The 16,187-nt window shown below is 48.5% G+C and overlaps 1 protein-coding gene and 1 non-coding gene across 2 annotated transcripts; one reads left to right on the plus strand and one right to left on the minus strand.

The window, feature by feature from the left end:
- Positions 1-4,238: 4,238 nt before the first annotated feature.
- On the plus strand, positions 4,239-6,682 carry RHOB (ras homolog family member B). Its single transcript, XM_068564567.1, has one exon. The coding sequence runs from the start codon at positions 4,609-4,611 to the stop codon at positions 5,197-5,199; it is 591 nt and encodes a 196-aa protein (XP_068420668.1). The 5' UTR covers positions 4,239-4,608; the 3' UTR covers positions 5,200-6,682.
- Positions 6,683-12,725: 6,043 nt separating this feature from the next.
- On the minus strand, positions 12,726-12,851 carry LOC137778188 (U6atac minor spliceosomal RNA). The gene has a single exon (XR_011076769.1). It is a non-coding gene; the product is annotated as a U6atac minor spliceosomal RNA (small nuclear RNA).
- Positions 12,852-16,187: the final 3,336 nt, after the last annotated feature.

The raw sequence follows: 16,187 nt of genomic DNA on the forward strand, positions 1-16,187 counted from the left end.
TGGGATCTAGTTCCCTGACCTGGGATTGAACCCGAGCTCCCTGCATTGGGAGGTCAGAGTCTTAACCACTGCGCCACCAGAGAATTTCCAACCTGTGCTGAGAACGTTTAGGAACTACTCTCTTGGCAACTGCCAAGTATATAATATAGTATTTTTAACTAAAATCACCATGCTAGACATTAGATCCTTAGAACTGATTCATCTTCTAACTGGAAGTTTATACTCTTTGACCAACATTTCCCCTTTTCCTCTACCATGAATATCAGCTTTTAAATTTACATTTATTAAAATTAGATAACATTGAAAATGGTTCTTTAGTGGTATCAGCAGGATTTCACACGTGGCTATCGGCTACTGGATTGGATGGTGCAGTTTTAGAGTGATCAGGAGCTGGGCCCTGTTGCCCACTGCCAACTCCCCTTAGCATGACCCTGGGCTGGACAGACGGGGTCTGATCAGAGTTCAATGCCTACATTCCAAAGTTTAACATTCTAGCTATGGTGATTCTCCTGTAAGCCCAGCCTCTCTGTCTTAGGCCTGGGTCAAACTGGGTCACAATCTCGGGACAGGGGAGGGGTGTTTGAATTGCTGTTGCTTATAGCTTGGAGACCCCAGAAAGCAGTTTGAAGGCTCAGCTATGTAACTCATGGCTGAATGAGCCCAAACGGACCATATGGGACCACTTTGGTTTTTCCATGAGAAATAGTATGGCTAGGTCTAGAAGAGCCTTTCCCTTTTTAAAACTCATCGCATTGAGAAGGAAGGTTGACAATTTTCCTAGAGACCCTAAGCTACTGCTTAAATTAGAAATAATTTAAAAATTAAGTGACTGCCAGGAATGTCTATAGTATTGCTGGTTTCCAGTAAATGCTTATTGGTAAGTGAATTATTATTACTTCCAGTTATACCAGATTATCCAATAATGGCTTTCTTAGCTGGGGGGAAGAAAGCAGATGATTTTTGCAGTTCAAGTTGTTTTACAACTTTCTGTACATTGTAATTAGGTTAAAAGGAAGTCCATTGTTATATAAATTAGTAAGGTTCCACAGCTGTTATCTTCTAATCTCTTTTAGAAGTTACTATTTAACTAGGAAGGAATTAATTTTTTTAAGTGTATATGAAAAAAGTTCTATGTGTGTATAAATATATATGTGAAGAATTTCTAAAGAAGCTGCTTGTGAAACAAATAGGAGTTTTACATCCTGTGAAACATCTTAAAATAAAAATAGTCATAAAATGCATGCTTTTTGGCTAGATAAGTTTTTATATAATCATATATATAATATATAGAAAATATTTATAAAATATTCAAATATAATTATATATATATATATATATATATATATATATATATATTTTAAACCTGTAAAGATTGCCACAAGGTGGCACTAAAATCTAATGAACACTCCAGTCTCTGGCTGGTCTTGTCTCCGAGGAGTTGGGGGGTGATTTACAGGAGATCTGTAGGAGAGAGTGGACAAAACAGGCCAAATCAATAAAGCTGAAGGAAGATTGGAGGTAGATTAACATCTCCCTTTTGTCTGAAGGATAACTTCCCTCTCTCACTAGTGTGGGTATCTGTCATACAACGAATCTATAGGTTACTAAAGTTAACTATTAAAATGATTTGCTCTCCTTGACAAGTCATTTTTAACCTTGTCCTTTGCCAGCGTGTTGTGAAGGGAGAGCAGAGGCAGTGAGGAGGCCATTAGACACATCCCCTAGTTTGGGAGAGTTTGTCCCATGAGTGGTACAGTATTTGAAGTAGCCAGTCTTCTCAGAGCTTGTCAAAGGATCCTGGACATGAAAATGAAGACCATGAAAAGAAGCTGCTGCAGAATACGGATTTTTCTACTTGTTTACTTTGGCATAATTTACCAACTGAATATTTTTAGAAATTACTGCAATATTGAGATTCAAGCTTGGAACACCTCATATAATATGTCTGAGAGTCAGGAAATGAGTGAATTGAATCCCTCTTCCTGATTCTTTGTATTCCAGTTTTTAAAAAAATACATGGTACAAAACTTTAATTGTTTGATATTTTCTTAATATTTGAAGCTTAAGCCAAGATTCCCAAGCTATATTAAGATAAAGGAAAGCAGTGTTGACAATACAGCTATAAAAGGTTTTGATTAAAGGAAGAAAAATTTAGATTTTTCTAGATTTTTAGATTTTTCTAACAGGCAAATCAAAATTAAAAGAAAAGAAAAGAAAAGAAAAAGTTGCTAGATTGGAGCCCTAAACAAATGATCCAAAAAAAAAAGAAAAAAAAAAAAAAACCCTTACTTTCTCCCACGGGATTCCACTTGGAGAAATTATTTACTTATTGACAGTTCAGTTCCTTAGATCTGAAAAACAAAGTTAAAAAAACAAAAACGCTAGGCATTGTAGTGGAGATAATCCAATGTGAGGGAAGCAGTTTTGGTCACTTGAATGAGGATGAGCTCTGGGGGTTAGTGGCACTAATGTTGTATTTGACCTGATTATATCTGCGGCATCCATTCGGGGACCTACATCTCAACATATGAATCATGTGTGAAAACACCATGGCTCAGCTACAGCTGGCTGCCCGGGGTTTGGTTGGATGGTTGGTAAAGCAGTCTGGAGTCTGAGGTAAGAGACTCCAGAAAGTTCCAACTGAGTTCCTGAGCATTTAGGCGAATTCTCCACAGTCATTCACTGATGCTTGCATAGGGTCAGGCGTTGTGCTAGGGCTTCAAGATGCTGAGATAAGACAGAATCCAGGCCCTCCAACAGCTTCCAGTCAGAGGGGGAGGCAGAAATATGAGGCAATAACCTCATCATGATGTAGTGGGTCTCTCCTTTCTGAAAAACCAGTAAGCATCCCACTGCCTCCAGAATGGATATGGCCCAACCTGTGTAGTTGGTTCCTCCATGACTGGCCTCCATCCTGAGTTTCACCTCTCTCTCTCTCTCCACCGAGGACAGCCACACTAAGCTATTCCCTGTTCCTAGAACTTGTCCTACTCTTTCCCACATCTCTGCTTTTGTTCAAGCTGTTCCTCCTTCCTGGGAGATTCTCCCTCCCTCCCTCCCCCTTCCCACCTCTTCTGTCGATTGAGATCCATTGACTTAGGTTCTTCTAGCTCAGACGTAGGTGTCATCTCCTGCAGAATTCATGGAATAGATGAATTAAGTCCTGGTGGGACCAGAACACTGGGGATCTAGCACCCCACCACACACTAATTTCCTGTGTCCCAGCCTGCAAGTTTCTCCTCCCACTCCCTGGGGCCTCAGCCTATTCTTGCCCAATGGGGTGTGGGGTGGTTGGATTTTATTGTACTATTTACTCCAGACAGTTCTCAACCTTATGACCAGGATCTGAATTAATCCTGCCAAACCAGGGCTGAGGCTGCCTTTTTCTGCCTGGTAACTTCCTCCAAGTGGACCTGAAGTTCTGCAACCAGCCTCGACCTTCGCTTTTCATTGCCCCTCCTTCTCCCAATCATCTTCACCTAGGGACCTAGGCTGGGTGCCGAGAAGCGGGTAGGAGGCAGGACTTGTTAGAGCCAGAGGCTGGGCCCAGGCCTACCCAGCTTACAGCCACCGTCTCGGAGATCCAAACCCAGGAGTCAGGGAGAGTACCGGGTGGAGGGATGGGGGCGGCAGACTCGACCAGGGGAGGGGCCGCTTCTGAATTAAAAGCAAAACACCCCAACAACCTTGCTTGGAAACAAACGTGTGTGTGTATATGTGTGCCTGTGTGTGTGTGTGTGTGTGTGTGTGTGTGTGTGTATTTAAAAACAAAACCACATTAAAGGAGCCGCTCCCTCCCCCACAGGTCCGACCACCCGCTGGGAGTTTGAGAAGCAAAAGGGCAATTTTGAGTGGGAGGGAGTCATCAACGGCCCGCAAAGTGCCGCCTCTCTCGGAACCTTTCGTCCAGGCTCCGCGGGCTCCGGGCAGCTAGCTCCAGCCCTCCCGCTTCGCGCGCACAAGCTGCGGCGAAGACGGGAACCCAGGTGCCGCCCGAGCCCCGCAGGGCCAGCCGCCGCGGCGTTAAGACTCCCCACTCGCCGCCTCTCCCAGCCCGGCAGCCTGGGCCGTCAATCAAGCTCGCCCGGCCCCGCCCCTGGGCTGCAGCGGACGGCCAATTAGAGCCAAGCTCCGCAGCGATGAGCTCAGTCGGCTTGCTTCCCATTGGGCGGCTATATTAAGAAAGTCGCCGAACTCTTTAAATAGCGGGCGCTGGGGCCGCAGCCCGCATCTGCCACTGCAGTCCGGCTGTGCGCCTGTGTTCCCTTGTACCTTTGCTGAGGCCTAAGAGACCCGGGAGGGAGCTAGGCCGGGTCCGCTGCTCTAGCCACCTTTCGCGCACAAAGGCGCCGACCCCGGGCCCGGGACGAGGAGAGCGGCCACCGCTCCGGAGCAGCGCGGAGACGCAAGGCGCGCCCTATGCCCCGGCGCCCCCACCTACCCCGCCGCGGCAGCCCGAGCACAGCGAGAGAACGCGCCACCCCGGGGCCTGGGTGCAGCTAGCAACCCTTTCCCCCAGCGCGCAGCCCGAGGTGAGCAGTGAGCGGCGAACGGGACGGCAGCGAGGCGTTCGCGGGCCCCCTCCTGCTGCCCGGGCCCGGCCCGCTCATGGCGGCCATCCGCAAGAAGCTGGTGGTGGTGGGCGACGGCGCGTGCGGCAAGACGTGCCTGCTGATCGTGTTCAGTAAGGACGAGTTCCCCGAGGTGTACGTGCCCACCGTCTTCGAGAACTATGTGGCCGACATCGAGGTGGACGGCAAGCAGGTGGAGCTGGCGCTGTGGGACACGGCGGGCCAGGAGGACTACGACCGCCTGCGGCCGCTCTCCTACCCGGACACCGACGTGATCCTCATGTGCTTCTCGGTGGACAGCCCGGATTCGCTGGAGAACATCCCCGAGAAGTGGGTGCCCGAGGTGAAGCACTTCTGCCCCAACGTGCCCATCATCCTGGTGGCCAACAAGAAAGACCTGCGCAGCGACGAGCACGTCCGCACAGAGCTGGCGCGCATGAAGCAGGAACCGGTGCGCACGGATGACGGCCGCGCCATGGCCGTGCGCATCCAAGCCTACGACTACCTCGAGTGCTCGGCCAAGACCAAGGAGGGCGTGCGCGAGGTCTTCGAGACGGCCACGCGCGCCGCGCTGCAGAAGCGCTATGGCTCCCAGAACGGCTGCATCAACTGCTGCAAGGTGCTATGAGGGCCGCGCCCGCCCCGCCTGTCCCTGCCGGCGCGCCTCCCCCTCCCGGGCCCAGCCCCCACGAGCCCGGGGAAGGGGAGACCCGCGTCCCCCAAGGACCCCACCGGACTGCCTGGTGTCTGCCTTCAGCCCCGGCAGACGTGGCCCGGCGGCTCAGGCTCTGGCGCGGGGAATCCGCGTGGTAGGCACCGGGCGCCCGCTTTCCAAGTGTCTGTGCGTCCGGCTGTGTTGCACAGGCCTGGCCGCCCCGCTGAGTGCCAAGGGTCCCCTGACCACCCTTTTCTGAAGAGTCAAGCCTCTTCAGAGTGTGTGGCTGTGTGTATGTTCGACTCCCCGCCGCCGGGTTTTCACCCCATGCCCGCCTCTGCCTCCCGGAGACGAGCTTGGCACCGGGGTGCGGCCGCGCCCCATCAGATGTTCGTCCATAACCAGCGAGCGCCTGCTATCCCCTGTCTGTAACATAGACCTCGGGAACTGCGGGAGGGGAGGGCTGGGGAGGATGGGGTGTTATATAAATATAGATATAATTTTATTTTCGGAGGTAGGATGGTGTTATTTAATGGTGGTGGTGGGTGGAGTGACGGAACAGCTCCGGCCCAGCCTGGGTCAGGCGTCCATCCCAGCACGAACAAGACTTGGCCATCTTTCCAACCCCTGGGGAAGACATTTGCAGCTGACTTGGGGATAAGAGGACACAGCTTCTAGACTCATGGCTCCTGCGGGCCAGCCCCCCCCCCCTCCCCCCCTGCGAACCCCCTCACCAGCCACAGGCAGGAGGAGGGAAAGTGTGCTGCAGGTTGTTTTTGCCATAAGCGAACTTTGTGCCTGTCCTACAAGTGAAAATCGTTCAGTCCAAGAAACGGATGTTATTTGATTTATTTAAAGGCTAAAACTTGGGTGTTTTTTTTTGGGGGGGGGGTGTGGAAGAATTCTTTGCACAATTGTTTCATTGTTTGACATTTAATGCACTTGTCATTTGCATAAGACAGTAGCATTCTGACCACACTTGTACACTGTAACCTCATCTACTTCTGATGTTTTTAAAAAAATGATGACTTTTAAAAAACAAGGAGAAGATAAAGAAACCACTAATTTTTTTTCTTTTGAAAAAAGTGGCAACACTGTTTTGCGATTTTATTTGTGCAGGTATGCGCACTCGTTTGAGAAAGGGCAGTAACAGGCGTTAGGGCCTATCTAAAACCTTTTTTTTTTTTTTCCCCCACAAGGCAGTCTCTAAAGCTGTGTGAAATTTTCTCTGCATCTCTGTACAGAGAGTAAACCTGCCCCTAGTGTCTCTTTTCTCCCCCTCCCTTCCCCATCCAGTGGTACTTCTACTAAATTGTTGTCTTGTTTTTTATTTTTTAAATAAACTGACAAATGACAAAGTGGTGAGCTTATAATGTTTACATAAAAGTTCTATAAGCTGTGTATACAGTTTTTTTATGTAAAATATTAAAAGACTATGATGATGACATTTATAAAATGGCTCCTGTGGTTTAATAATGTGGAAAAATATTCTTGTGAATTTGGGGGCAAGGGCAGAATTCTGCAGTGGAGGTCCCACCAACTCAGTTTCCCTCATAGTGTTTGTAGGAAATGGGGATGAAATCCCTTCGAGGACGTGTGGGGTTGCGTGGCCATGGGAGACCAGGTTCCTCCTGTCCCAGTGCCAGAGGTTACCCCGGCACCCAGTGCCCAAACCTTTGACCTAACATGTACTGTTTGTATGTCTTAAGCACTTGTGTCGAAGTTGATTATGGGGCCTTTGCTTCCTATTCTTTGAAACTTGGAAAGGTGTCATTTGTGCATTTAAAATTTAGATGACTTTTTTGTTGTTGTTGTTAATCACCGGTGTGGGACCAGGCTCTCTGTCTAAAAGACTGGTTCCTGGGTTCCCTTCAGATCTTCATGGGGTTACACAATACCCCCCTGAGATTATAGGGTGCTATCTCTGGCCTGAGCTCCTGGGTGGAAGTTGGGGAGAGCCCAGATCAGAAGCTGATTCTTCTATCATTGAAGTTTCATCTGAAGGTCTATATGGAGCCTCAAATGCTTTATTCTAAGTGCCAGGAGTGGCCGCATTACGGACAGAACACGAGGTTTTGGGTGGCTGTTATTGAAAGTCGGGGCAGGCACACTTTGACGTGGAATCATGATGAGCTCTAATTTCAGACAGCCTGCTGCAGTGGCTCCCAGAACCAGACAGGCAGCTTTATCTTCAGAGACCGTGTTAAAATCCCGCTACAGGTATGACGGCTCAAATCTGCCAGCCTCAGCAGCTTCGAGGAAAGGTAGCAGATACTGCCAACCTCTCCCAACTACCAAAGACGTGGTTTTTGTTTTTGGAATCAACACTTTCTGGGTTTCCAGCCCTTGGTTGCCTGCTGCCATTGCCTGCCGCCCCCCACCCCCCGCCCCCCGCCAGCCCACCTCCTCCAGGCAGAAGTAGAGAAGGCCCCTTTTGAATCCCTTTGCTTTAAAACTTGAGGCTTCTGTTTCCCTGGCTTTCCCTAGACTCCCAAGAGCTTTTGTTGAGTGAGGCAAGCCTGGTTGCTGGTGACTTTTCACCCACTTAAAAAACAAAACAAAACAAAACACATTAACAGGGCCTCCTGCACAGCCAGGCTCATTGGCCGACAGAGGGGAATTGTCTGGGCAGCTCCAGGCACAGAGCAGCAAGGAGAGGGTCCACCCAGGTTGGCTTCTCTAAGCCACTGCCTCATCCTTTCCTTAGCCCCTGGCCTCACTCACCTCTAGCGCTCAGCCTACTTTTTCATCTTCATTTTAAAGCCAAAAATTTCCACATAAAGACAAAATGTTGATTTGCAAGTTTTACAGCTTGCAAATCCTTTGGTACCAGGGAGTGCAGGACTCTGTGAAGAGCTCAAGCTTGGGCTCAATGCCCAGTAACTCAGCTTTGCAACCAGCCAAGAGCCTGGAGTCCCAGCCCCCGAAAGGGCCTTTTCTGGGTTTCCTGCCTGCTCAAATCTGCCTGGTACCTATAGCTGCCTTTTTTTTTTTTTAATTTTAGGAAGACCACAACCCAGGTGACACATGGCAGCCTGGGTTATGCTTGTTTTAAAATGCATGGCATTTAATAATCCTGCCGGAACACTCTTCTTGCTACATTAGATCCAACTGGAAAATATAAAGACGAATTGCTGTAGGCTGGAAAATCAATTAGGAAAAAAGAGGTAAAACATCTGGTGTTACTCTTAGGATATGAAAATTCATTTTGCACATTTAAAATAAATGTGCTGAGTTCGTTTAATTGCCTGCTGAATGGTTTCGTGGAGAATAGTGGGGTGTTTCATTGATCCTGGGCATTTTGTAGCAAGGGGCACTGGCTTGGGTTCTTGTTTAATCTTAATTTGAAATCAATCTGGATTGTATTTCTAGGGTCTTTTTCACATGTGTTTCAGTGTACTTAGAACAGTGGTTTTCAAGCTTGGGCATGCGTTAGAATCACATGGAGGGCTGGTTAAAACACAGATGGCTGGGCCTAGCTTCCAGAGTCTCTGATCAGTATGTCCGAACCACTGGCTTAAAGGAGAGTTCATGTCATTGCACAGAGGAGGGAGGTGGTTTCAGCAGGAAAGTAAATCACATTCCCGAGGCTGAGGGTGTAGTGCCCTGTAGTCCCGACTGCCCTACCTTAAAGAGCACAGCACTTTCAGAGACTTTCCCTCCCAGGATGACCCATACATAACCCCTATCTTCTCTTCTCCACATTCTTGTGCAACAGGGGGGTTAATGCCCTTCTAGAGATTTCTTTCTGCCATTCTGAATTCAGAACGCAACAGCACTCTGCTGAGACAAGGGATACAAAAACAAACAGGACACAATCCTTGCCCTGGTGGGCCAGGCAGTTCCGGGAATGCATTCACTGAGCATGCTCAAATGGGGGCGTTAGGCCCAGGGCACAACAGGGGAGCCCAGGGGAAGGTAGGGAGGGTGTCATGGAAGAGGAGACATTTGACCTAAGTCTTAAAGCAGGAGTGGGCGATGTGCAGATGGAAGATACAGCTTCTTTATATTACCGTGGGGCCTGGCCTCTGGGGAATAAAGCTCTCTTGGGTGAGAACTACCTTCTACTTTTAGCCCTTCTGGCATACATTTCTTCAGTCAAGAAAAATGATGTTACCCAGCCAAGTCAAACAGCCTCTCCCCGGCCCTCCCTGTCCACACACAGGCCAGGAGAGAAGGTTGGTGAAGACAGTTTCATTGTTTTCTCTGTGCCTCCCAGGGATGGGGGGCAGACACAAGGGCTAGCTTTGTGATAACTTTGCTCCTGGGAAACATGCAGCCTGGGCTCAAGGAGGCTGCGACACCACAAAGGGACCTCGTACTCCAGCTTGTTGGGGGACAGACCTTAACCACTTTACTTGGTCCATCTTCTAGCTTGGGGGAGAAAGTGGGTACTCAGGCTGCTCCTTCAACTCTCAGCAGCCCCTTTCTTGGGCTGGGAGGTAGGAGTCGTCTAGAGGACCCCGGTTCATTCCTTCCAAATATTTATTGTTGACTAAAGGACTCTGTGCCTGGCACCCTGCTAGGAGCTTGGGACTCAGTAGACAAATAGGCAGGCATGGTCCCTCCCCTCACAGAGCTTTCAATCTCTACGTGTGTCTGCACAAGTAATAATAATGACGACGATGATGACAATAGCTAATGTAGGCATCAGGCACTGTTCTAAGCGCTTCATCTTGTTCTAAGCGCTTCATCTGTATTGTTTTATGTGTGTATTAGTTATCTATCATTGTATAACAAATTATCCCCGAACTTAGTGGTTTAGAACATTTATTTCTTCACCATTTCTGTGAGTCAGGAATCCAGGCACAGCTTAGCTGAGTCCTCTGGCTCAGGGTCTCTCCTGAAACTGTAGTCAAGGTGTTGGCTGCGGCTCGATTGATCTCCAGGCTTGACTGGGGACAGGTTTGCTCCCCAGCCCACTCATATGGTTGCTGGTAGGATTCAGTTCCTCACTGGCCAAGGCCTCCTTTGAGCTCCCTGCCACGTGGGCCTCTCTGTAGGGCAGTCCAACATGGAAGCTTGCTTCATCACAGCAAACGAGAGAGAAGAGCCAGAGAGAGACAGTGTGGGCAAGGCAGAAGTCAAAATCTTTTATAACTTAATCTTGGAAGTAACATCCCATTGCTTTTGCTGTATTCTTTTTATTAGAAGCAAGTAACGGGGTCCAGCCCACACTCAATGGGAGGGCATTACCCAAGGGCATTCATGGCAGAAGGTGGGGTCGTTGGAGCCATTTTCGAAGCTGTCTACCACAATCCTCCATAATGACTTTGAGGTCGGTGCTATTATTCTCAATTACTGATGAGGAAACTGAGCCGTAAGAGGTTAGATAACTTGCTCAGGGTCACAAAACTCATATGGATTTGAAAACCCAGGCAGACTTGCTCCAGCACAACAAACTTACGTATGTGGTGGGATGATGATTTGAGAAAAATTACCCTGAATGCAGTGTGGAGGATGGATTGGATGGAGAGGGGAAAACGGGAGGTCAGAAGATCAGTGAGGAAGAATTTGCCCTGGTCCAGGTAGAGATGAGAAGGCCTGAATTAAGGCACCAACAGGGGAGGAGAGGGCAGATTGGAAAGACATTCAGGAGGTAGAAGGTGTGGGAATCGGAGTGGGGGGTGCTGTGCTGACCACCAGGATTCTAGTGTGGGTGACTTTGAGGATGCTGATGCCATTATTTAAGACAAGAATAAGCAGGAGATGAGCAGTTTTGGAGGGAGGGCCCAGAAGGACATGTTGATTTTGGTTTTATATACATTGAGTGTGAGGTACGTTTGGACACAAATACTGTCCTTCTCATTCTCCTCACCTTCCCTCTTACACCAAAATCTGTGTAATTTCTTTACAGAGTTAGACTATCGTGTCCCGTTTAGGTCATGAGGAAAGATGAGGAAAGGCCATAATCTATACAGATGAGAGAAGTCTCATCTATATGGGAGGAGACATTCATCATATCAACCTTCCTTGGAAGAAGCAAGTCGTGGGATAGGAAGTGTGGTCTTAGAAAGTAGACCTTATGCAACAAGGAAGGAGTTCCTTGCTCTCTCTGAGGACCCACTCTAGGTGAATTTAAGGTATTGCTGGAGGGTGATGGGGTATGGGGAGGGAGGGAGACTTCTGCTGTAATTGGGAAGAATATCATCCATGTCTAGGCAGGTGGGAAAAAGAAGCAGCACTTCTGAGGGTTTCCATCATGGTGGTTTGAGCTGGGATCAGAGCAAGTATCAGCAGGATAAAGGCATCCTGGGATAAGAGTCGTCGTTGTGGTACTCAACTATCCCTCTTTATGCGATTGGTTTCCTCACTGCTAACCATGAGATACTGTCTGGCACACAGTTGGGTGGGTTGATGGGTCAGCTGAGCAAAGTGGGAGCCATGAGGGCACAGGTGGCAACAGAAGCCTTGGAGAAGGAACGAGATGATCCAGGAAGAGTGTGTGGAGTGAGAGGAGATTGTAAGTCAGGGTCTAATCTCCACGATGAGCATAGAGGCCATGTCTGCTCCATCACTGCTGTGTCTCTACTGCTCAGCAGGTGCTTGGCACATCTAGGATCTCAGTAAGTAGAAGTAGAATGAATGAATCGATTAAAGAAAGGACAGAAATTTAGGGAGTGCCAACTTCTAAGAGACCCAAGGAAGTGGCAAAGGCTGGGAACAGCTGCTGTGGTGAATGAGAGGAAGGTCAGTTAAAAAATGACGGGGCTGCATGGAGGGTCCAACAGTCCTCCAATACTGCATGCTCGGAATCAAGCAGGTAAATCACTCTGTTTTGACATGAGTTATGTGTGATGCAGCAATGACAAGTAACCAACTGTTTTTGGCGCAGGGGCTGAGTCCAGGGAAGTTAAGAAAGTGCTCCTGTGAGGCCAGGCTTTGGGCGCTGACAACACCAGCTGAGGGAAGGCCTTCTCTGGACCCCACCCCTGCAGAAATCACAAGGTACTCAGGCCCGGAGAGATCTCTGGGGAAGTCCTCCCGGTGATCCTGAGATGAGCAGGCAGTGGAAGCACATTTCTGGGGCTGCAGGCCACCCTCTGCAGGGTCACCTGGGGGATCAGCGGTTGGTTGATGCCGGGGCTGAGCTTCGAGCATCAGAGGAAGCTGGGCAGTTTTGGCTTCTGGGTTGGGAGCCTGGCACCACTGGCCATGTTTTTCATTTTAGAAACCATGATCCGAGAGCACAATTCTTTTCTTCTCTTTTTCTTTTTTCTTTCTTTTGATTTTTCAGGATCTCTTTATATATATATATTTTTTGAAAAAATTTTTCTCGGAGTAGAGTTGCTTTACAACGTTGTGTTAGTTTCTACTGTCCAGCAAAGCGAATCAGCTCTACGTAGACACAGATCCACTCTTTTTTGGATTTCCTTCCCATTTAGGTCACCACAGAGCATTGAGTAAAGTTCCCCGTGCTCTTAAGCAGGTTCTCATTAGTTATGTATTTTATACATAGTATCAATAGTGTATGTATGTCAATCCCAATCTCCCAATTCACAAAACAGTAGTTAGATGCCGCAAAGTAGGTGGCAGTGCCTTAACCGTATGTGTGTTGTCAGTCCCAAGGGCCTCTTCCATCCTTGTCAAGGAGAGTTCTAACCTTCTCCCCTTTCATACAACACTGAAAGCACAATTCTATGGGCTATGCAACTAGGCCTTGGGTTTTTATCACTCTGTGTGACCTCTGTCCTCTGGCTGTCATTTGGAGCTATTTTTTTTCTCCCTTCAATCCTGAAAAGGGAAGAAACAAATGTTCCCAGAAGCAAGTTTCTCATCACTTTGTTAATGATTGATTTCATCTGATTCCAGAACATGTTTAACCTTTGGATAAACAATCAAAACCTTCTGGAGGCACCTAAAAGGAATGCAGGAATGCATGTGCTATTTAATTCTGGAGAGATTATAAATGGGACTCTGACAGAATAAAAAGTATTATTTATATGAGTGCTAAAAAAAGTCACTTGTAAAATACACACTTGTCTGCAACGGCCAAATATGGGAAAGGGTAAGATCTGGTCGCATAACCAGGCTGGCTCTGCAAATGGGAAGTTCTGTCCATCCATCCTCTTCCTCTTGGTTGAGCAATTTTGTGGCTACAGATTTCCTCCAAGAAAGTCGAGCATTGTAGGCCAAATGGAGATCCAGCCTACACGAATAAGAAAACACCAACATAAATGAGCCAGCCCGGGATCTCTGAAGTTGTTCTTATCTGTGCCAAGGGAGAATTGTTCAAAGTTTTTACTTCATGGGTAACGGTAGAAATTACAGACTGTATAGTTGGTTACCTGCCAAATCTGAAAGAACAAAGATGAAATGCAGTGAAGGCATAAACAATTCAAAGGGAAAAAGAGTACTAATCGGGCTTAAAATGCCACGAGTTCTCTAGCAGGCTGATAGGATCCAACCTCCGTCCATGACCTAGTGACCAACTAGTAAGCAGTCTCACCAGTTAGCCAAGGGAATTCAGAAGGCCCAGCACTACCATGAGCGGGGTGCAGAAGAGGCCCGACTCTGGGCGAGTGTAACCCTCTCATTCTCAGCTGGGTGTGGGAAGAAATCGCGGGTGTGGGAAGAAATTGCAGCTCTGGGAGTTTGCCGGGGACCTCAAGAAAAAGGAACAGGGGTGGAGCAGTGCAGATGTGTCCCCCGTCCTGTCACGTCACTTCTCCCCCTGTATTGTTCATCTCTGTCACCTGCAGTAAAGGCAGTGTGCGTGGTGGGAAAATCAAGGCTTACAGGCAGCAGCCCTCACTCTGTCCTTCACTGTCTGGGCATTCTTGACCCAATTATTTTTACTCTCCACTGCCTCAGGTTCTTTATTTGTACAATGGAAATAATTCTGAAGATTAAACAAGATCAAACCAAGTACTCGGCACAGACCCAGCTCATTCTAAGTCCTCAATAAATCTTGATTCCCTTCCCTCTGTTGGACTCATCTTAGCACCTTAAGCACAAATAGAGGTGGAATAAACTTTACTGGATAAATGAGTGTGTAGTAATAACCACTGTTTTGTTTGTCAAGGACTTTTTCAACTGTAAGCTCCTCAGGGTATCACATTATACTCATTTTTAAAGCCCTAGCATCCAGCGCGGGGTCTGACACGTGGTAGGTACTTAGTAACTACTAAGTTACTGAATAAAAGCTCGAGTTCAGAGGGTCCTTGATAAACTGGAGATTCTCAGGGTTGCATAGGATGAATTTCGAACTCAGGGAAGAAGTGCCCACTGTGCGGGTCCCAGAGGATGTGGTGGTAGAATCTGAGCCATCTGAGTGCCAAAGGGAAGGCTATGGGGTCTGGGGAGCAGCAGGCCTTCTTCCTAGGAGCGCGGTGCGCATGTGTCCTCAGCAGAGGCTGTACGGGCGCTATACCAGTCTGTTGACCCGGTGACACATAAGGAGGAGCAGGGCGGACAGGGCGCAGAGCCAAGGAGAGCCTGCACACCCTCACCTTGCTGACGTGGCCACAGAGCGAAGGAGAATCAGCAATTTCTCCAGGCGAAGCAAATACCAGGAAAAATGCTGACAACCTCTAAGTGATGGAGAAACGTAGGCTAGAAAGATCCAGCCATTAGTCCTGTGTGTGCAAGACCCAGGGCTCAGCGGCTGCATTTGTAACCCGAGAAAGAGAGTCCCTGCCTATTGTGCAGCTCAGCAAAACCGGCAGACCCCACACCCCACCATGAAAGGGAAAACAAAGAAATGAGGAGACTTGATCATCACAGTGCCTCTGAGAGCGAGAGCCCACAGCTTTATTTCTGCGGGAGTTTACCAAACTTACCACAAGTGAGCTGGTACAGTAAGTGCTTTAAGTCTGGGCAAACTGGTTCTCCTGGTACGGAGGTAGGAGCCGAGCTTAATTAGACTGCAGGATTAGACTGGAGCAGAGGCCTTTGTTCAGAGTTAGCTCCAATTTTGTTTGTTTTTTTACTTTCTCATTAAACAAGAACAGCAACAAAAATTGTATCGTCAGGGATAGAAGCACAGGAGGAGGGGTGCAGCATGGAAATTCCCATTCAAAGGTGAATCCCTCCCTGTTCACCCTTCCCATCTTTTGGCTTTTTCAGAAAGCTGACCTTGAACTTGAGTTCCTGGTAATGCCTGTCCTTGATGGGATCTGGGTGAGTGTCCTGGGGAGGGCCGGTTGCTGAACGGAGACTTGTTTGTTCCCATCTCACTTTGGCAGGTTTTCTCCAGGTGACTTGGAAATAGATGCTTAAATCGGCTCAACTGTGCCAACTTCCAGGTTCTGAGGAGTCTGGGCCAAATCTGGGGGTTTGTGGTCTGATGACCTCCGGGCCTGGGGAGGTTGCACTCTGGCAGTCAGTGGTAGAAGGCGAGGTCAGGGATGGTCACTTGCCTTATCATTTTTGGAAGCAAGGTCTAGTTTCAGAGATTGGGCTGGAAGCAGACACTGGGATGAGCTGGCTTACGGCGCATCCCCTTCAAACCACACTAAGATTTGTGAGGCCCCTCCTTGGTCAACAGGCCAAGGGCTGAAACGCCGTTTGAGTTCAAGGAGGCAGGACTTGCAGTGGATCTGAACTTGCTTTCTGAAGGGCGGTAGACTAGCCCATATGATGGGAGTAGCCCATCAGATCCTGGCAGTCCAGGAATCAGAGAGCGAGAAACTCAACCAGTTAGGGCTACCAGGAATGGGGTCAGGCCCTGATGAAAAAATCTGGGGGCTCCCTCACAAGGGCAGACAGGCTAAAGATCTACACGTGGGATTTGATCCAGCTCACATCTGGACCCCTGATCCCTGCTAATTAGTATGGTCCCCCCATCATAATGGGCCCTGCGACCTGCCTGTGTGCGTGGCTGGTGAAGGGCGCTAGGCTTACGAGCGGGCTGAGGCAGCAGGCTTGGGGGGAGAGCAGGAGGATGGGCTCCGGGTTCGGGGCTAGGACCCTTGAGAGCTCTTCCTCAAGGAGAGCCGGGCTTCCTCTCTGGGGGAGAC

The sequence above is a fragment of the Eschrichtius robustus genome, chromosome 15, assembly GCF_028021215.1.
Source record: "Eschrichtius robustus isolate mEscRob2 chromosome 15, mEscRob2.pri, whole genome shotgun sequence".
Classification (NCBI taxonomy): Eukaryota; Metazoa; Chordata; class Mammalia; order Artiodactyla; family Eschrichtiidae; genus Eschrichtius; species Eschrichtius robustus.